Source organism: Oryza sativa, chromosome 6 (genome assembly GCF_034140825.1).
Source record: "Oryza sativa Japonica Group chromosome 6, ASM3414082v1".
NCBI classification, from domain to species: Eukaryota; Viridiplantae; Streptophyta; class Magnoliopsida; order Poales; family Poaceae; genus Oryza; species Oryza sativa.
Genome location: NC_089040.1, coordinates 29,938,563 through 29,959,634, shown reverse-complemented (window position 1 = coordinate 29,959,634; position 21,072 = coordinate 29,938,563). Strand labels below are relative to the sequence as shown.

Genomic DNA, 21,072 nt, shown 5'->3' with positions numbered 1-21,072 from the left:
GCGGAAGCGTAAATAATTAATTTATTACATGGGCGGCGAAGGCCCAGCACACATGAAGACAAACGAAAAACAGCGGAAGACTAGGGTGACGACCACAGGCGCTTGACGGCAGGTACGAGCTAGACACCAAAGCCTTCATCTTCCAGGAACTCCTCTTCTGGGTTTGGGAAAAATTGAGCAAGACTGAGTACAACCACCGTACTCAACAAGACACACCCACAAGTGCAGAATAAATGCAAGGGAGTACAAGGGAGTCATAATATAGGGGGTTAGGGTTTGCAGTAAACAGCATTAAAAGGCACTTAGTTGCTCAAGCTATTTTGTAAATACGATCCTAGAGCTATACAATATTATTAATCAAGGCCGTGAACCCACACGAACCTGTCTTAACCCAAGGCCTACGATGATTCAGACCGAACTGGCAACCCGACCCTGGGTCCCAGCTCGTCCCAAGCCAACCCAGGCCAACCATTCCACATTTTAGTTGTTAAGCAAGTTTTAAGAATTTAAAACACTAACTTGGGTACATTGCTCGGCTTGCCCATAACTGAGGGCGCGGCTATTCGAATAGATTATACTCTGATCAGAGGTGTACATCTTTACCCACAAGACATGTCTTCCTCACGTGTAACCACGTGCCACATACCACCACGGCATACGGACGGAAGACATGACATAGTTTCCAACCCATCCTAGCCATAGACAAGAGTACCGACCCAACCCCACCTACGGCCGGAACCTCCGGGACAGGTAGGCAGGACTGAGCCCCTAGCAGCAGGACACCAGCCCTGTGCCATGACATATCGACTACCGGGCCGCAGCTCGTGTAGCCTTCATTTTCCCTAGAGATGTCCATCGACCCCCGACTTCGTCCATCTCCATCCGTGTACTTTTGTTTATAACCAGACTGAGCCACAAACTAAGCCTTACCCACTAGACATGTGGAAGTACGGTAGTGCTTTGCAACAGAGGCCCGAAGACCGGTCCTTATATGGCCGAGGTGCTACTATCAAAACCATGCACCCCGAGCCCAGCATAAAACCATTTTGAGGGTTTTGAATAGAGGGGGAGGTGTGAATCCAATTCCACAATAATCCAATCATTCCATAGTGTCCAGGTGATATGAATATTCCCAAAGTCTAGAGTTGTAAAACCACCTAATGTTGCCTAATTAACCAGCGAAGCATCTACCTAAGTTCACACTAGAGTACCCACTAGTTGGGGTTTTGTTTATTCTAGGGTGAACAAGGTAATAATAACAATAACAATAATAATAAGGTCATAACAAAGGTAAATAGGCATGGCTAAATAAAACAATGATAACGCGGGAATTTAAGTAAAGCGGTAATGCAATAATTTAAATCAAAATAATTTTATAAACTGGGATTCAATATGTTCAAGGATGATGTGACTTGCCTTGCTCGCTTTCCCAAACGTCAGCTTCAACCTCCACGTAGAGCGGATCTTCCGAAGCTCCAGCGTCTACACGACCAACGGAAAGGAAAAAGGCTTTTACTCTAAAAAACTCCATATAACAAGCAGGAACAAAACACAAAAATGGGTTCTTGACTTCTTAAGGAAAAATTAGAGACTTGAACGGTCCAATTCCGAGTTCAAATGGCCAAGTTATGAACATTTGAAGTTTATATGCTCTTTAAGTGAATATTTGCGAATTTCATCATTTAAATTTTAATTTAAAAAGGATTTATTGCTTCAGCCAAGGGGAGGGGGCGCGCGGACCGGGTCCACGGGAGTGGGGCCCACGCGGCAGCCTCACGGTCCACGGTGGACCGGGCGCACCCGGGCTCACACCGGCCGGCGCCGTGGGTCCCACGCGTCAGCCGGGCCCCACGCGGCGGCCATTCGACGCGCCCGAAGGCGGCCACGACGGCGCAGCCGGCCGGAGGCGGCGCCCGCTCCCCTATGGTCGCCGGCGGCGGCCATAGGCACGGCGGAGCGGCGGCCGAGAGAGGGGAAGGGAAGGGGGAAAAGAGGCGGCGGTCCACGGCTCACCCTAGGTCGACGGCGACGACGAAAAGGGCGGCCGGAGCGGAGGAAGGCGGCGGCGCGGCTTAGGTCGATAGGGTCGGCGGCGTTCCGGCGGTCGGCGAGCTCGGCGAGGGGGTGGACGGGGTCGACGGCGGTGCGGCGAAGCCGGAGGAGGCGATGCCGGGGCGGGAGACTGTCCCGGCGAGTGGAGAAGGCCGGCCGGAGGTCGTCGGCGATGGAGGAGAGAGAGGGCGACGGCGCGAGCTCGATTCCGGCGGGGAGACGGTGCGGCAAGGGGCGGAAACGGGCGAGGGAGGCGCGGGGAGGGTTTAAATAGGGTTGGAAGTTGGAGAGGAAGGAAACCGGCCGGGAGGTCCGGCCGCCATCAATGGCGCCGGCGAGATTTGCGGGAGCAAATCCGCCCGTTTGAATGCGAGAGAGAGAGGGAAAAATGGGGGGACAGGGGGAGGGGATCACGGGGAATATTTCCCCCCACTTAATTGCACGCGGGGACAGCGGGATGCGGCGGATTCGGCGGCGGCGGCGGCGCTTGGCGCGGGCGGGGAGGCGGGAGCGGCAGGAGGACGAGGATGACAGGTGGGCCCCACCCGTCAGCGAGGGTGGCGGGCGGGCCCGCCCGTCAGCGGCGCGCGCGCGGGGAGAGGCCGAGTGGGCCGCGGGGAGAGGAGAGAGAGGGGGAGGGAGATGGGCCGAGCCGGCCCATTAGAGGGAAGGGGACTTTTTTGGGTTTTTCTTTTTATAAAACCTTTTTAACTTTGTTTATTTCTTAACAATTATTATTTGTGCTCTGAAAATTCCACTAAAATTTATTTATACATTTTAGGCTTTTAGGAAATATACAAAAATCCTCTAAGCCTTATTTGACTTTTACTTTGCACATTTTAATTTTTGGAGGCTTTCACACGGATTTTAATTATTCTAGGCATAATTTAAAGGATATATTTTAGGGTCGTTTTGGGACGTGACACATCTTCTCGGAGGCTGCTGGTGTGGTCTAATCCCTGGTTTTAAAGGTAATCGATGCTCGACGATCGATCGGCTGAGTCCTGGCATCTCATAATACTCCCAAGCAAAGCAATCTCTAAACTCTTTCAAAAGTTCCATCAGCTTGGTTCTAAATTCTGAAGACAAATTCTTACTAATGAATGTCAGCCTTGGTCGATCACCCGGACCTATATCCACTTCTTCTAAATCATCGGCTGACATAAAACCCTGACCTTGCTTGTCATCGAGATCATCTACCGTGTCCTTGGCGTAGACGCTTGAACCCTCCACGACGCCCTCAAAATAATAACTTGGGTTCTTCATCTTCAATCGGTTGTATATCAGAATCGGACACTTTTAGAAAATCTCCAACCCAAATCTTCCCGGATAAACAATCAAGGTCATCCATCTCCCAAAGAGCTAGATCGGCACTGGCAACATTAACTGACTTGTCGGCTGGCACAATCTCAACCTTGTCGCCTTGCCATTGAATCAAGCATTGGTGCATGGTCGAAGGAATGCAACAATTGGCATGAATCCAATCACTTCCGAGCAACAAGCTGTAAGAACCTTTCCCATCGATGACAAAAAATGTGGTAGGGATAGTTTTACTGCCGACTGTCAATTCTACATTCAGAACACCCTTTGTTTCCGATGGGTTGTCACCAAAGTATTTAAGCACCATGTTCGTCTTGATGAGATCCTCAGTAGTTCTAGCTAACTTTCTGAACGTAGTATAAGGCATCAAATTCACCGCAGCCCCATCATCGACCATCATATTAGACATCGGCTTCCCATTGACATAGCCATTTATATACAATGGTTTAAGATGCCGATTTTCTGTCCCCTCAGGCTTTTCAAAGACTGCTCGTTCTGGTGATAGAACCAACTTAGCCGATCCCTCTTCTAATTCGTCAACATCGGCCTGGTCAATCCCAAATTCGGCTGGCAAAGTAAAGACCATGTTAATTGGCGCCGTCACAACACTTTTCCCATTTGCCAACCTCTTTGCTTCGTCGGCTGCAATATCATCGGCTCCAAGATCTTGATTCTTAACACACCACTCCTTCCTTGGCTTTGCTTTTCTCAGCCGATGACCAATTTCTTGCTCGACCTCCTGGAAGCGCTCCCTACTCCTCAACCTTTGAACCCTTCTTTTCTGATTCTTTGTAAAAAATACCAGAAGGATACCACTGGGTCTTTGCGTTCTCGTCTTCCTCCAAGTAATCGTCTTGATTTACCGGGCCCAACCTTTGATGAACAGGAATTCTCGCCTGCTTCAGCCGATTGCCTCTATTGTACGATCAGCTTGAACTCTCTGTAATATCACTGCACCCAGGACAGTCTTCAATAGATGGTAGCCTCATACCTTCGTTCCAGCAGAACCGAAAGAACTCACAACTCCAATGAGGATCGAAACCATCATTATCTTCTTCATAATGCCTCTCTTGTTGTTTGCCGTATTTCTTCTGATACTTATTTATAATTTTAGCCGAATTCACGCGAAAACCTCTCGCTCGTCCCACATCAGCTGTCCGACCAACGGTATGCACCATGTTAACGGGGAAAGGATTACCATCAACCTTCATCGGCTTTTTGGAATCATCAAACTTAATCTTCCCTCCTTCAATGGCCACTTGAATCTGCTGTCTAAAAACCTTGCAATCATTAGTAGAATGAGATCCAGAATTATGCCATTTGCAATACCTCCTTTTGCCTAGTTCCTTGGCCGATGGAATTACATGACCAGCGGGGAGTTGAATTTGCTTCTCCCGGAGTAGCAGATCAAAAATCTTGTCAGCTTTGGTAATATCAAAATCATATTTCTCCTCTTTTCCAGAATTCTTTACCCACTGACAAGGTATAACCTTTTTACTCCTTACCCATTCGGCTGCAGCTATTTCGGAGTCATCGTCGTCATCATCCGATCCATACACGTAAGGGCAGACATGATTAACCCTCTTAGAGCTTCTCCTGGCCTCTGCAAACCTTTGTTCATGCAATGTTACCTTCTGCACGAGATGCGACAGGCTATCAAAATCTTCAGATGAGAATTTCTCCCTAATCAGAGGAATCATGCCTTGAAAAGCCAAATCGGCTAACTGGGCATCAGTCAAACTTAAGCTAAAGCACTTGTTCCTCATCTCCCTGAACCTCTGAATATACTCATGAACAGGTTCATCATGCCTTTGCTTAATTGCCGTCAAGTCGGATAATTTCATCTCATGAACTCCACTGTAGAAATAGCTATGAAACTGCTTCTCCAAATCGGCCCAACTATTGACTGATCCATACGGCAAAGAAGAAAACCATGTAAAAGCCAATCCAGACAAGGACAACTGAAATAATCTAACTCTGAGAGCGTCTACAGCCGATGCTTCGCCGCACTGAGCTAAAAATCGGCTAATGTGTTTATAAGTTGACACACCATCTTGTCCCGAAAATTTGGAGAAGTCTGGGATTTTAAATCGGTTGGGAAGAGGGACTTTCTCAAACCACTCAGGGTAAGGTTGCCGATACAATTTTCCAGTATCTCTCGGCTTAAGCCCAAATTGTTCTCTCATTACATCGGCAATTACATCGGCCCATGGTCGTTGTTGAGCTACTCCTTGCGACTGTTGCTGTATTGGTTCAAACTGATTATATTGAGAAGCAAACTGAGGTTGGGTTAGCCCTCCCTGCTGATACTGAACTTGAGGGGAAGGAGGCTGATATTGATAATTTATATTGCCCCCTTGGCAATTCTGGTAATTTGGCTGAATACTTTACACCAAATGTTCCGGCATACTTTGCACCAAATGCTCCGGCATAATCTGAGGCATCACCGTACCATCTGGCTGTATATGGTGAACCAAATGTTCTGGAACAACCTGATTCAGGACGTGCCCAGCCGATTGCCCAGCCGATTGATTCATCAAAGCCTGCTGCAGAATCGGCTGTACAGTTTGTTGTTCTGGAGGTGTTGGCTGAACTGGCTGCACAACCTGCTGCCTTGGTGGAGTCTGTTGAATCGGCTGCACAACCTGTTGCCTTGGCGGCGCCTGCTGAATCGAATTGACAGTAGATTGGAGGGGTAGAAACATAGCAGTCACCTGATCCTGTGTTGGCCGATTTACCGTCTGCCCGCTATGCTGTGGCTGCTCCCTCATCAATAGCCGAGGATTATTCGGCTGGCCTAGTGTCGACGCTGATGGAGCAGGCAAAGAAGTCAATGGCGGTGCCATCGGCTGAGCCGATGGTGCACTCGGAAGAACTGCTTGAGTAGGCGGCTGAACATCAGTGATCAGAGGTTGATAATTCGGGAAAACACCTCCCTGCAAGTAGACCGGGCCTGCAGCTTGATGCTCGACTATTGATCCATCGGCTATCGTCTTCATCATGTTAGACAAGGTGTTGACTAACACTCTAGATTGATTGATCAGAGCATTGTGTACGGCGTAGTCCACTCGATCTTGGAAATTGTTGAAAAAATCTTGTGTTGTCTCACCATTCTGATTAAGATTTCCTCTTTGTGGCTCATGAGCACCATCACCTTGAACTGCATGTACCCCCTGAGAGCCGTCACCCTGATTCTCTTGAGCTGAGCCATCTAAAACTCTTTTTTCTTCTCTCTCCTTAGAGGTACTGGTCTCAGGCTCATCGGGAACCACCTTTACCTTGTACTTTTGAACAATGTTGCCTTGCGAGTCTGTGTGAATGACTTGAAGAACTGTTCTCTTGTTGCATCATTGCTTCGAAATCCTTCTTCTGGTCAGGTGTGAGCTTTTCCGGATCAATAGCCACAATATTCCCTTCATTAACTTCGCTCAAACCTAGTATTTGGATTTTCTCTTTAACAGTACCTGGGCTAGCCGAGGATGGCGACGGTGGCAGCTTCTCGGCCATGAGGAAGATTAATTTCTGACTCCTAATGGGTCCCACCGGGCGTGCCAAAAGTGTGTTGACAGAAAACACGAGGCCTGGGAGATCTGCTTAACTCCAGTGCAGGTCCAAAGCTCGCCTTCAGATGTATGAGCGTGCCAGTTGATTTGATCCTGCAATCAACAAGAGATAGAACAAAGAAACCGCAATTAATCCTATAAATGATAGCCGATCGACTAGATGCCGATGACATATCATTTATTTCAAGCCGATGTCATGCGTACATCGATCGGCAAATATCAATAAGCAATTCAGAACTAAATCTACTCGATCAACTGTATACATTAATGATATATAATCCTTATATCGGTATATACTTAAATCAAGTGATTGGGATATATCGGTCACCTTGCCGAGATAGTATAAATCACTTAGATCGAAATATATATTAATAGTAGGATTATATACATTCATAACATAGCTGATCAGGTAGATCTAGCATGTATCGGCTAATACTCCGATACCACTCTATACTAAGATATTAAAGCAAGTAGAATATACCAAACATAAGCTTAATATACTTAGATGCAATAAAATCTTAACATAAAGGGCAGATTTAACGTGTCAATCAAGCATATAGAATAAAAGTAGTTAAATCAGGTAAGATCGGTTGAAACTCCGATACTACCCTTATCGGCAACCAGAAAGCAGGCTAAAGATTGCAATTCTAAGCACGACTTAATAGATCAAACTCAACTGATGCAGCATTAAGTATGAAAAGAAGAACAATATCTAGACAATCAAGCCGCTGGAAGTTTCATAGAGTGGTAGATATATCACATAATCTAAGTTAACGTCATTGTCTAACCTAATCGGCTGCCTTCCATTAGCAAATGTTAGCCGATTATAGGTTAGATAAAGATATTATCGAAGACTATGTGAGATATATGATAACTCGATGAATTATATAGACAAGATTAGAGTGTCATAAAGATGGAAGCACTAATCCTGAGAACATAAGTCGTCACGACAAGTTTTACCTCTTGTTGAAGATCGAAACCGATGCAGCTCAACCCGAGAGCACAAACTCGTCGAAATAAAAGTAAAGCAAAAAAGGGTGGCGATGCGCCGAGATTGTATTGGATGTGTTGTCTCTTTTTTACATAGGGCTCGGGTCTATTTATACCCGAGAATTACAAGATACGTCCATAACGGACACGACTATTATCTGTAACAAACTCTAAGATATCATAAGTCTTTACGGCAGACTTTTGCCCAAACATATCTCTAAGGAAATTACATAGAATATCCTAATTAATAAATATAATTGCCTTCCCAGGACTCTATCCAAGCATGGCAATCACCTTGAAGCACATCAACTTGAACCCGATGACGTTCACCGGGTCATATTATCGGAATCGGCTGTATCGGCTAGCCCCGTCCAACTCGAACTCTGTCGATCCCGACCTTAGCCGATTTAGACTGCAGCCGATTTTTACTCTGTCTCCGCAACGATCTTCATCTTGGATTCCACTTCGATCTGATCTTCATCTCCGATGCCAATAGTGATAGAATTTACCAAATTTGGTCGTTAACAGCGCCGCGGCGGGGGCCGGGGTGGCGGGGGTGGTCGGCGCGGCGGCGGGTGCGGACATCTTCTTGGAGGAGACCAGCGGCGTGGTTGGGGGGGAGATTTTAGGCTCGCAGAAGCAGTCGCCTCGCCGCCGCCCGTCGACCGCGACCTTCCCGTCCGCACCCGCCGCGATGGCCGCCGCCTGAAAGCCCGACCCCGCGTCACCGCCAAAGGCGCCGTTGGCGAAGAAGGGGGTTTTCATGCACCGCATCTTCCCATTCCTCCTCGCATGATTCGTCAAACACTCAATGTTCTCACTTTCGGAGCCTTTGCTTCCAAGCGAAATTGCCCGAATCAATGGCTACAAATACCCGGCCTATGCACGCATGCATTCTCCATTCAAGCTGCAGATTAATCAAACATCAACAGTTTCTTCAGTTGAAGAAAAGGAAAGGAGAAAAATTCAGACTTGGAGACGAAGCTGGTCGTGGGCATCGTCCTCCTACTACTGTGCGGCACCGCGTGACAGTGATAGGCTTGCCGGGGTCGTCATCGTCAAGCCGGAGCGAGATCACACGGTGGAGATGGCGTAGACAGCCGTGACGACGAGGCCGGCGAGGATCGATCCCCATCGGTGAGACACGGAGCGACCCCCGTGCCTGGATCGACCTTCCTACCTCCCGTGTGGTAGCCATGACAGGGCGGATGCGACGCCATTGCCACTGCGGCGAAAGGTGAGGGGCGCCGCTGCAGCGGGGCGGTGGGCGGCGGTGCGGTGGTGGCTGCTCTCGCTCGCCGCGATAGGCGCCACCATCACCGCCGATGCAACGCTGCTCGTCGTCGCGCTCCACGTCTCCTCCTCCTCCACCTCCGGCCCCGCTTCCTCCTCCGGCGTGCCCTATCGCCACTCCAAGGTAATGTGTGCTGCATCAATGTGCCCTTCTCCATGCCACGGCCGCTTAGATTGAACTCTCGGGGTGTGCTACTAACTGACGGGTTGCCTCCTCCTCCTTGTCGCCGACGCCGCAGCAGCCGCGGAAGGCCGAGGAGCTGCGGTGGGAACGCCGCCGCAACTCGCTTCGCGCCCAGCCAGCTACTGGAGGCGACCGCCGCAACATGGCCCCACCTTTTTTATTATTTTATGTGTAATTGACACGTGGGTCCTACAGTTTTCTATTATTTTTGGGATCAATTGCCACGTAAGCGCCACGCCAATGCCACGTAGGACGGAGACTTAGTCAAACCAGCTACGTAGGCGCCACGTCATCCAAAACCGGGCACAATACTGCCGAGGGATCTCGTCTGCACGGTTTTGGTAAGTTGGGGGATGCGTTGTATCCGGTTTTGTGGACTGAGGACGAAAATCGAACTGGGCGACAAATTAAGGGACCTAAAGTGAACTTATTCCTTTTGGTTTCAATAAGAAGAATTCATGTGGGCCGGCAGAATACCCAGAATATGGCCCTGTTATCTATTTTGGGCTCGATGCTTTGGGCCGGAAAAATAACACAATAAGCTTATAAGGAGCATAGACATGCGGCTTTTGCCCGTACCTTGCACACAGACTCACAGAGAGTATACGGAACAACATTTTCGATATAGAAGACGTCATGCTGTGAAATTGAACCCTTTTTTTTTAGAAAATGGATTAAAACAGTGAAATTGAACTATTGAAGGATGTTTCCCAATACACCGGAAATCCCTACATTATTGTATGAGCTACTGAATCGGAGCAAGCCGACGAAAAGGCTGAATTAAACAGTGCCGTTTTGGGTACAAGAACAGCGTCGGCAGATGAATGGCACGCTAGCTCTTGTCAGCTCCATTGATGTGATACCTTCCATTCTTAACAGTACCGTCATTCAGGCGCCCCAACTGGCTGCCAGAGCTAACAGTGTACTCCCTCCGTCCCAAAAAAAAACAAACCCTGATTTCCGTGTCCAACGTTTGACCGTCTGTCTTATTTAAAAAAAATATAAAAAAAATTAAAAAGATAAGTCACGCATAAAGTATTAATCATTTTTTATTATCTAACAATAATAAAAATACTAATTATAAAAAAAATTATATAAGACGGACAGTAAAACGTTGGCACGGAAATCTAGGGTTTGACTTTTTTTGGGACAGAGGGAGTAACACGATAAATCAATCCTCGTTTTGATCGTGTCATGTCATATTCCTCCCATGCACGCGTCAGTCGTCACGCGTGCGTGCGCTTACGACGATCAATCGGCTCGTGCATGCCATCGTACTCCCATGTACGGAGTAGGATCGGATATATGACATATTCTAGTACGATGAATATAAATCTAAATTTATAGTATTATGTTGTGTTATATTTGGTGGTGTTAGGTTGATTTTATGAGACGGAGGGAGTAGACGTAGACGACAAGCCGCTCGCTCGATCCACCACTGTGACGCCATGAACACCTGCGCAATCCACTGCAGAGATCAGGTCCAGATTTGAGGGCGCGTCAGATGACGCATTGACGCTATTCCTCGCCCTGTTTAGCTGCTGCTGCGCGCGGGCTGGATCTCCTCCTCCCGCGCGCTCGTGCAGATCGACGACGCACGGTGCAGTCGTGAATAGAAGCTCGCGCAGGCGGCTCAAACAGCCTTATGTCGCCTGCAGCGCACGGCCTGTCGCGCGTTGCCGCGGGGGACCGGCTGAAAAAAGCGTAAAAATCCCCGGCGCCGCGCGGGAGATGGGCCGAAAATCGCCAGCAAAATTGTTGCGCTGCAGCGACGCCAACTATTGCTCAACATTGCTACTAGGACGCAGGCGCACGGCGACACCGGTGAATTGTACAGGGGGATTCGAGGGGCGAGCGTACGTACATGCGGGCGTGCGTAGAAGTTTCAAGGGGCGTACATGTATACGAACGTCGTCGTATCGGTTGGCTTGGCATGGCAGGTCGACAGGTTTGCAGCCTCTATGGGCCATGGTGATGCGTCGATGGCTTCACCGGGAGCAAGTTGCCATGGCGCAGCTATCATTGGAGTGTACTTGCACAGTGCCGCCGCGTCCAGATCCACGGAGATGCAACGTGGGCGATGTCCCGAGCAGTAGCATATAAATTCGTACTGTTCTTCTTATTTCCTCTCTCAGTTTTAACGCAGGTTCACCTGTACAGTACGAATGGCCATGGAAGCTGTACTACGCGGTAACAGTAAAAGCATTTCACAGTGAGCAATTCGCTGATGTGCGTTTCGGAGTTTCAGATTCTGAAATTATGAATGGGGCGGGCAAGTATATGGTGGATGCTGTAGTATTAATCGAACTCGATCTGGAGCAGTGTACTGTACTTACGTAGATAATGAACTTGGATTAATTTACGCCATAAAATTCCACAGAAATAACTCGCGAATGAAGTACTGGTCCTGCTGCCTGCTGATGAGCCTGAATGCCGCACGGGCAACCTCCGGAAAATTAAAAATTTTCAGGAGCAAACATTCAAATTTCGCTGAGATCACTAGCCAGAGCCTCACGTGTCCCGAACTTGGATGATCCAGTCCAGAGCCCCCACCTCTTTCCGTGCTGCCTCGCAAAGCATCGACGTGCCACCTACCCCATCCGGAACAGTAATTCCTCACTGCCATGTGGGACCCACGCCGTGTCATGACAGCCATGTCAGCGACTGAACTGGTAATCACCTCGCGTGTGCGTCTGTGCGCTCATCCTTTTTTTTTTCCTCCTCCTCCCACGAGCATTCATTCCCTCGCAACGCGCGCACGAATTTTATTTTTATTTGAAAAATTCCCGATATTGCCCTTGAGCTGTCAGCATTAGTAGGCTATTTAATGACGGACAAAACAGTAATCTCGCGTCCTAACGTTCTTAAATGCGCATTACTAGCTCGAAACAGGGGTCTCTGCTCCCCAGCCCATGCTGCTCCCTTTGCCCTTTTCTTTCGGGAAAAAAGGGAAAAAAAATACTCCATTCATCTACTGACACATGGGCCCACATCCCCACAACTAAACTGTCAGTGGCTCAGTGCCACCCGTAGTGTACTGCCACTCCGCGACAACCCGCACGGCGTCGAACTGGTTATCCTCACCGGCGGAGCAGCGCAGCGGCGAGTGGCCCCACCCTTCTCCCGCTGCCACTGCCACTGGGCCCCACCGCCCGGAAGATCCGGTCACCACCGCAGAGCGCTAGTCTCCACCGCTATTATTACCCCCTACCGCTTGGTTACAAATCACACTCGTGGTTGTCTCGTGTAGTGGAGGTGGAGTACATCTAAAATCCCTCGTCTTGTCGCTGCTAAGCTTGCCGCCGATGGAGCCGTCGCGGCGGCTGCTGCTGTCCGACTACGACGGCGCGATCGTGTCGCCGCTGCCGTCGCCGCCGCCGTCGTCGGCCACGCCGTTCAGGCCGGGCGTCGCGGTGGTCGTGGGCATCCTGACGAGCGTGTTCTCCATCACGTTCCTGCTGCTGCTGTACGCGAAGCACTGCAAGCGGAACGCCGCGGAGTCGTCGGGCCCGTACGGGAGCGGCGGCGCGTTCGGGTCGTCCGGTGGGGGCGGGGCGGGCGAGCGGCGGAACTCCGGCGTCGACCGCGCCGTGGTGGAGTCGCTGCCGGTGTTCCGGTTCGGCGCGCTCCGTGGGCAGAAGGCTGGGCTCGAGTGCGCGGTGTGCCTCGGCCGGTTCGAGCCGACGGAGGCGCTCCGGCTGCTGCCGAAATGCCGCCATGGGTTCCACGTCGAGTGCGTGGATACGTGGCTGGACGCGCACTCGACGTGCCCGCTGTGCCGCTCCCGCGTCGACCCCGAGGACGTCCTGCTCCTCCCGGAGCCGCCAAAGCCGTCCACCACGGGGCCCCCTGATCCGCCGGAGACGAAGGTGGCGGCGGCGGCGGCGGCTGCTACGGCCAAGGACAAGGAGGCGAGCTTAGCTCCTGCTGCTCCTGCTCCGTCTCCAGCGTTTAGAGGCTTCTTCTCCGGCCGGCACTCGACGGGGTCGGTACGGGCGCCAGGGAGGGTTGGCCCTGCCTCACGCCGGTCGGCCGATCTCGTCGGAGGCGACGGCGGTGCGGTGGTGGGATGCTTCGAGGCCGCCAAGGTTCGCAAGGACAGGGTGCTGTTGATGGAGCCGGCGGCCGCGGTGGCGGAGCCTGACCCGGAAGCCTACGACCGGCGGTTCGGGCACCGCATCCTGGTGAGCACCGCCGGTGGCTGCGAGGACGAGACGGCACCGGCGGCGAAGCAGCGGTGGAGCGAGGTGCGACCATCCGATCTGATGTTCGTCCGGTCGGAGATGCTGGTGACGGAGGCCGGCCGGTACTCCTGCTCCGCCGCCGTCCACTCCGGCAACGGCAGGAGCGTAATCAGCGCGAGGAGCCTATCGGAGCTCGCCGGCGTGAGCCGGCTCCCTCCCATCCGCGCCAGCGGCGAGCCACGAGCCGGCGCGCGTCGGTGGCCGGGCTCGAGCTGGTGGGCCCGGGGCCCGCCCGCCCTTAACGGCCCTAGCACCTAGGCCGCTGTTCCGCGGGGCCCACTTCGCAGCCCGGAAAAAGGCTCCCAATTTTTTCTCTCCCCATACTGCCCCCGCCACTTCCACGTAAACCACGGCACCCTATGCCCGAACCCGTGGCTCACGTGATGGGCACCATGGTAATTACACGCAGCTGGGGCACAAGACTGCAAGATGAGTCCATGCCATGCCCGCCTCGGGAGCCGCGCCGCTAGAGAGAGATAAGATGGTGGTGGTGATGGTATGTTGCTTTCCGCGGGGATCTCGAGGCAAAGGTGCTGGTTTCTTCCTGAATTCGGGCGGCCTGGATCGATCGGCTACGGCCCGCATATGGCGCCGGCGAAGGCGTCGTAGCCCAATGCGCCGTGGATCTTCTGCGGCGCCGTGCGCTGACAAGGGCTTTTGGCGCGTCGCGTCGGCCGGGTCGGGGGACGAGGGAACCAGGCAACCAGCCCATGCTACACAAGAGAGAAAAAGAAAAAAAAAGCTGGTCGTATGCGTGTAAAATTCTTGTCTGTGTAAGAGGAAAAGCGCTGCAACTTTTTGGTGTAACCTGTTGCAAAGCATCTCCCGGGCAATGGCTCAGTTAGTAAAGCAGCTAAAGCCCATCTCGCATTTCTCATCTACTATCCTCTTGGTTTTTTTGTTGCGTCGTGTTGCTAGACTCGGTTCCGTTTTGCATTCTAGCGTAGTGGCAGTAGTACTATCAGTGGCACATGTGGGAGGAGCAATCGGCGGCCGCACACTTGCCTCGTACTTGCCCGTCATGTTGCGGCATTGAAAGCAACACCGTCGTGGCCTCGTGCTCTCCTGGCCCGTATGCTTCTCCCCAACCTACCACTACTCCCACGCCTCAACGGCTAGGTTACCACGCGTCCATTTCTTCTTGTTTGCTCTCTCATCACTCGAGCTCACTCCACTGTAAAAAGAAAGTTTCTACCAACATTATCATTGGTGCCGTAGGTAAACCCGTGTTCATTTCGCTTCGTGTGTTTACTCGAGTGTTTTTTCATCCATCCCGTTTATTTGGCCGTGACGAAATCGGTTTCCTGACATGGCTGAATGCTCCCTGATTCCATCGTACTCGGCTGGTTTTTCGTGCCGTTTTTTTAAGTACGTTTCTCGGGCAGGCGAGCACACAGCGGCACAGCGGTGCGTCTGCAACGGAGGTGTATGGGCGTGGCAGTCGCCTTCTCTTTTTGTCACTACTAGGCGGGCGATGGCCGCTGTACCTCGTATGCGAGCGCGAGCAAAACACGGCAGCAGCGATCTGATTCGCATCAGCACCGCGCCCTGTGATCACGGCCCGTGAGCACATGGAAGTGAACCAGAATTTTGCACGTACTACTGCTACTCGTGTTCTCCATCTGAAAAATTGATGAAGTGTGTTGGTAACGTACGAAAAAAACATTGATCATGATTCGGCACAGTTCGTCTCCTCGTGACATCCAGTGATGATCACTGGATCGATACGGTATCCGGTGCCAGAGGATGCACTTTTTGTATGGTGTGCACGAAGCAGAAGCATTCAAGTACTAGTATCTCTCTCTTTTTTTTCTGGGGTGGTAGACAGGGAACGCTGCGTTCACTGCCTCAGAGGTTGTTGTACAGCCGACATGTTTCTCGTGACGAACAATCAATGGCTCTCCGACTGGATGATTGTACATCGTGTTCTTCTCTGCACTTGAGTTCTCTCTCGCTTTTTTATTCACCCTGCCTCGGATGAAAGCAGCGTACTACCCGTTGCCACTGTCAAGGACACTCCTCCTCATAATCCTTTGTGGTTAAACAACTTACTATTGGTTGTTACTGACATTTGCCGTTTTCATCTGAATTTAAAACGGGCAAAGCATTCCCTGACACCCTATGTACTACAGTATATCTGCCTAATCTTCAGAGTTCAGCTAGAGACCATCACATCACGTGCACTGTTCCTTTCAACGATCGGCTGCTACTACTACCCGATGGTGAACATGCACGTCTCCCGTCGTCAATCTGGCGATGTGATAGTTGTAAGGGTTTCTCTGATAGAGACTTGGAGGACCACCGACGACGATGTTCTCAGCCGATCAAGCTTGCTAGGAGGACCGGATGGTAGCAATAGTAGTACTACTACTCGTAGTAGCTATAACTAAGCTAGCTATGGACTGAAATCATGCATGCAAGCCGTCTGTTTCTATATGTAACGTTGTGCTGTGAAACTGTTTGCACGGTTCAATGATTGATGAGATGGGAGAGAACTATACTAGTGGCTGCTGATTAGTTTCACTGTTGAGCCATCGTGCAACATTGCATCAAACTGCAGTGCCAAGAAAGACGCCAGCTCAACTAGCGAGCTGGAGTAGGACTAGCTAGCTATAGCAATTACGGCATTGACCATCCAATCGTGACTCAACCTACTAACAACTGATTCCGTTCAATAATGGTGCCATGTTGGATAGCGGTGTGATGCTGACAAGATAGCATCTGGATAATGATAATCCCGCTTCCTTTTTCCTAGTTAGAGATAGTGACTTGGATAATCAATCCAGCGTAAACCATTTGTATTTTTCCGGAACACAAAGCTGCCAGTTTCTAGGGTTGCGCATGTGTGCTGTGGTATGTGGAGCCAAAGCTAATGACAGGGGACCAGCAAGGGCATCAGATTAGCAGTTAGCTTTTGGGCCATGGAGAAGGGATAGAACTGGGCCTGAAGGCCTGATCTGTCAAGATATGTGAAAGAGAAGGAATGGACAGAAGGCCCCGTCCGGTACAGCCCATAGAAACGTTCAATTGGAGTTCTCTTTGCGGGCCTTACATGGGACACGAATTGACAGAAGCCCATATGGAGATAGCGGACGTCCCACACGCTTGGTGTCACGACGAGAGGAACCTGCATGTGCGTCTCGGTGCGGGCGTCGCCTGGTGGCGTAGCTATCCATGACCGCGCACACGGTCCACGCGGAAAATCCTGCGTACGTTTCCGTCGTACCGGTGATAACCACGGACACCGCTCGCGATATAACCTCTCCAAACTTTTCATCACCAACACCAAGTTGCCGATGTGCTTATCTGGTCCTGGTGTTTTCTGGGGTAAGAGCTAGCAACCGAATCTTGTATTTCCCACACAGATCCACGGCAACTGTCAGCAACATTGCTGCGAGTACTTGATACTGTATCAGTGTATTGCATCTATTGTTGGTGATCACTGTGTAGATCGACAAGGGTCCAAACCGACCACGGCGATAAGCCATGCGTCGTCTGGGACTTTCCCTTCACCACGACACGAGTCCAAGCTTCGCTGCCCTTGCTTGCAACCAGCGGCCGCCACCGAATGGCACCGTTCACGCGTGCTCCAAAAGCCGCCCACCTCAGTTGGAGCCGGGAAAAGTTGGCAAAAAGCCAATAAAAAAGACGATGCGCATTGCCCGGATTCCCACTTCGATCCCCCCTCACCTTCGTCTTCCTCTCGACCTCTCCGCTGTCTCTCCGATGGGCTCAGCTTCAGGTGAGCGAGTACACCTCGTCGTCTCTTGTGCGTCAGCTTCGTGTTCCAGTGTACGTGCTGACGACATGTGCGTGTGATCAACGATCGAATTTGAAGAGCATGATGTCAGGGAGCACCTGCTGGACGTGGACGGCGTCGGGGAAGAAGGGGCGGCGGCGGCGGCGGGGCCGAAGATACGGGTGCGGGGGCTGACGCGGCGGTCGGAGGCGAGAGGCGAGGAGATCCTGCGGGGCGTCGACCTGGACGTGCCGCGCGGGGTGGTCGTCGGCGTCATCGGCCCCAGCGGCAGCGGCAAGTCCACGCTGCTCCGCGCGCTCAACCGCCTCTGGGAGCCCGCGCCGGGCGCCGTGCTCCTCGACGGCGTCGACATCTGCGGCATCGACGTCCTCGCGCTCCGCCGGAAGGTCGGCATGCTCTTCCAGCTCCCCGCCATGTTCGACGGTAAGTACGTACGCCCGCCGCTGTCCACACACACTGCACATACGCACGGTGATCCGATCCTGGAAGAAACTGTACATGGATTCCATGAATGCGGTACCTTTTCCAAATTTAAATGTTCTTCTCTGCAAAAAGATGCTTTTCCTTCAAAAATAAACAAGAACTTGATTTGAGATTACCAAGATCCTGTCCAAAAAAAAAAACAGTAACGAGTAAGTTTTAGACGATCAACAGACAACTAGGTTTGGCATTTTTCATATGAATAATTAACTATTCGCCACTCTTACGATTGATTAGCCTAGTTGTGTCAATAATAAGTTATAATAAGGGGGAAATAATGATAAAATGTACCAATGTCGCAGTCAAAACCTAACAAATGAAAGCCGAGTTATAGCATTTGATAAACAGATAAAACCAAGTTGAGCACTTTTTTGCCCTCGTCTTGTTTCCTAGAAATGGGTGATAAGTTTTTTTCTACCTAAGAAACCGCATCAATTTTCAACTTGCAGTGAACTTTTACACTAGAGGACGGGTACTTTTAGTTGAAAGAGTTTTTACGCTAAGGCCAAATACATGAGAGCTTTTGCTAGTTGTAACTTCTTCTAGACTTTATAGCTCCCTTAAATAGTTCAGATTCTAACCTAAATTCTGATAATTGATACTCCTCAGTTTGCCAGAATATTTCAACCTAGGATGAGACGACTGTGAATCTGAACATTCGTATTTCTAGTATGAGATTAAATCCATCTTAGTTTGTTACATTCTGAGACGGAGGTAGTAGATACAAAATATTTTTAAAAAATACTAGAAACTAGAAGTTGTGAAACTTAACTTTTCCAAATTCTTATCTACTCGCTACTCGTCAACTGATTATTAGAGGCTTAAACAAGGTCTAAAGCTAGTGCAATGTACTTGATAAAATGGATGCTTAATTTGTCTACCAACGTAAGTGGAATCTTGCTTCAAATATTTTTTTTCTTAGAAGATGTCACTGCTTGCTAACGTCAGTTGAGTGGGACATGCATGTCAATTGGTACGCCTCTACCAACGTGGCGATGAGTAACCTACAGTAACTAGAATCTTCCAAGCTCGTGGCTGACGTTTCAATGCGACAGGGGGACTTATTCTAAGCAAAATAACAGAGGGCGTTCAATATATTATCTAGAAAAAAAAAGTAAAAAACGGTCAAATTTCATATGATTCATGACAAAAAGAAGTTTTAAAAAGTCAAATTTCATAAGACTCCGTGGGATTGTTTAGGGGAGCTTAAATTCTAAGAAGCAACAGGTAAGGATTCGGCTGGTGAGAATATGTAGAAATTTGGAAAAACCTAGCTTCTGCTCTAGTTTATTTTTTCATTCTACAACTACAACTCATTTTAATTTGAAGATAAAAACTATTTTGAAAAGTATTTTTATTGTGGGAGAAACTACAACTACCCGAAGCTCCCTAAGGTTGTGTTTGAAGGTGCATTTTGGAAACACTTCCTCTATAGCACACACAACAAAATGACTCATTAGCACCTAATTAATTAAGTATTAACTAAAGAAATTGAATAATAAATTAAAGCAATTTTCCAAAGCAACCTTTCCATAGAATTTTTTTTTACAAAAAAACATATCGTTTCGCAGTTTAGGAAACGTGCACGTAAAAAAGAGAGTAAAAATTGGAACAGCTTAAAAATTGTAGTTAAGAACACACCCTTAATATGCCAGGTTTTCCAAAGCTATAATTTTAATTTTTTATTCCAAGTTAAAATTGATTCAACAGATCCGATCTACTCTGGCACACTCCATTTCCCCATTGAGTCCTATTTTTCTCATTTGAGGCACATGGCTCAAGTATATATCCCCCCAGATGCAAAAGCTCAATGCACCAAACACAGATTTGACAGGAGTATTTGATATTTCTCATGCAAAAAAACTGAAGTGGTCTGACACTTGTGCCAGGAACCGTGGCTGACAACGTGCGATACGGGCCACAGCTGCAGGGCAAGAAGCTGACGGACGCCGAGGTGCAGAGCCTACTGAGCCTCGCCGACCTGGACCCTGCTCTCTGCTCCAAGCCCGCCTCCGAGCTCTCCGTCGGCCAGGCGCAGCGCGTCGCATTGGCTCGCACCCTCGCCAACGATCCGGAGGCATGTTGGATTATTCAGCCTTTTCGCTGATTGCAACGCGACGCATCTTGGTGTTTCGGATTCAGGATCGGATTCTGATGTTGGAGTGTGTGTGCAGGTGCTTCTGCTGGATGAGCCGACGAGCGCGTTGGATCCCATCTCGACGCAGAACATCGAGGAGGCGATCGTGCGGCTGAAGAAGACGAGGGGGCTCACCACGGTGATGGTGTCGCACAGCGTGAAGCAGATCCAGCGGATCGCCGACCTGGTCTGCCTCCTCGTCGCCGGCGAGGTCGTCGAGGTGCTCCCGCCGTCGGAGCTGTCCGAGGCCAAGCACCCCATGGCACGGCGCTTCCTCGAGCTCAGCTGAAGACTGGCACGACGATCTCCTCCTCCTCTGTATGACGCTTCTTCCGTTTGTGTGATTCGGATGTGTACCTGTAATCTTGAGAAGTTGAGATTATGCCTGTATACTATGTCGGAAATTTTGTGGTGAGATGATCTCAACCCTACTGGCCATAAAATGCATTTTGGTAAATATTCTTTTATCTAAACCCTAGTGGCCTCCGAGGCTCCGACATTGTATTTTTGCCTGTAATATTGGTACACTACTAAAATGAAATTTGGTACTCCCTCCGTCCCAGATTATAAGGGATTTTAAGTTTTTGCTTGCAACGTTTGACCACTTGTCTTATTCAAAAAAATTTTAAATTATTATTTGTGACTTATTTTATTATCCACAGTACTTTAAGCACAACTTTTTCGTTTTTTATATTTGCAAAAAATTTTTGAATATGACGAGTGGTCAAACGCTGCAAAAACTCAAAATCCCTTATATTGTAGGACGGAGGGAGTACGATACAATGGTACTTCCTTTCATTTCAAAATATAATAATCTCTAGGTTATTTAACAGAGACTACACTCACTTTGAGTGTTTGGATGTAATAATTGGTTGTAGCTTGTTGAGGATGATGTTCTATTCCATTATTAAAAAAAAATTAACTGAGAGTAAACCTAACAAGAAAAATACTTTGTTATCGGAATGGTTAGAGGTAAGATCAGAAAAAGAATTAAATGAAAGGTGATTGATGAGATCAATAGTATTGGAAGTTATTATATTTTTGGTATT

General features: G+C 49.5%; 2 protein-coding genes across 2 annotated transcripts; both read left to right on the top strand.

The window, feature by feature from the left end:
- The first annotated feature begins 12,653 nt into the window (after positions 1 to 12,653).
- Positions 12,654 to 14,527, top strand: LOC4341939 (RING-H2 finger protein ATL43). The gene has a single exon (XM_015786564.3). The coding sequence runs from the start codon at positions 12,708 to 12,710 to the stop codon at positions 13,902 to 13,904; it is 1,197 nt and encodes a 398-aa protein (XP_015642050.1). The 5' UTR covers positions 12,654 to 12,707; the 3' UTR covers positions 13,905 to 14,527.
- A 2,403-nt stretch (positions 14,528 to 16,930) lies between these two features.
- On the top strand, positions 16,931 to 20,612 carry LOC4341938 (protein STAR1-like). The gene is made up of 4 exons (NM_001402929.1): positions 16,931 to 17,388; positions 17,485 to 17,829; positions 19,776 to 19,963; positions 20,061 to 20,612. Exons 1-4 carry the CDS (start codon positions 17,133 to 17,135, stop codon positions 20,310 to 20,312), a joined length of 1,041 nt encoding a protein of 346 aa, NP_001389858.1. The 5' UTR covers positions 16,931 to 17,132; the 3' UTR covers positions 20,313 to 20,612.
- Positions 20,613 to 21,072: the final 460 nt, after the last annotated feature.

Bases quoted from the DNA above. Each gene is read 5' to 3' on its own strand.
- LOC4341939 (XM_015786564.3), top strand. From the start codon at position 12,708: ATGGAGCCGTCGCGGCGGCTGCTGCTGTCCGACTACGACGGCGCGATC.
- LOC4341938 (NM_001402929.1), top strand. From the start codon at position 17,133: ATGCGTCGTCTGGGACTTTCCCTTCACCACGACACGAGTCCAAGCTTC. The intron at 17,389-17,484 runs GTGAGCGAGTAC...TCGAATTTGAAG, and splicing joins TCCGATGGGCTCAGCTTCAG to AGCATGATGTCAGGGAGCAC. The intron at 17,830-19,775 runs GTAAGTACGTAC...CACTTGTGCCAG, and splicing joins GCTCCCCGCCATGTTCGACG to GAACCGTGGCTGACAACGTG.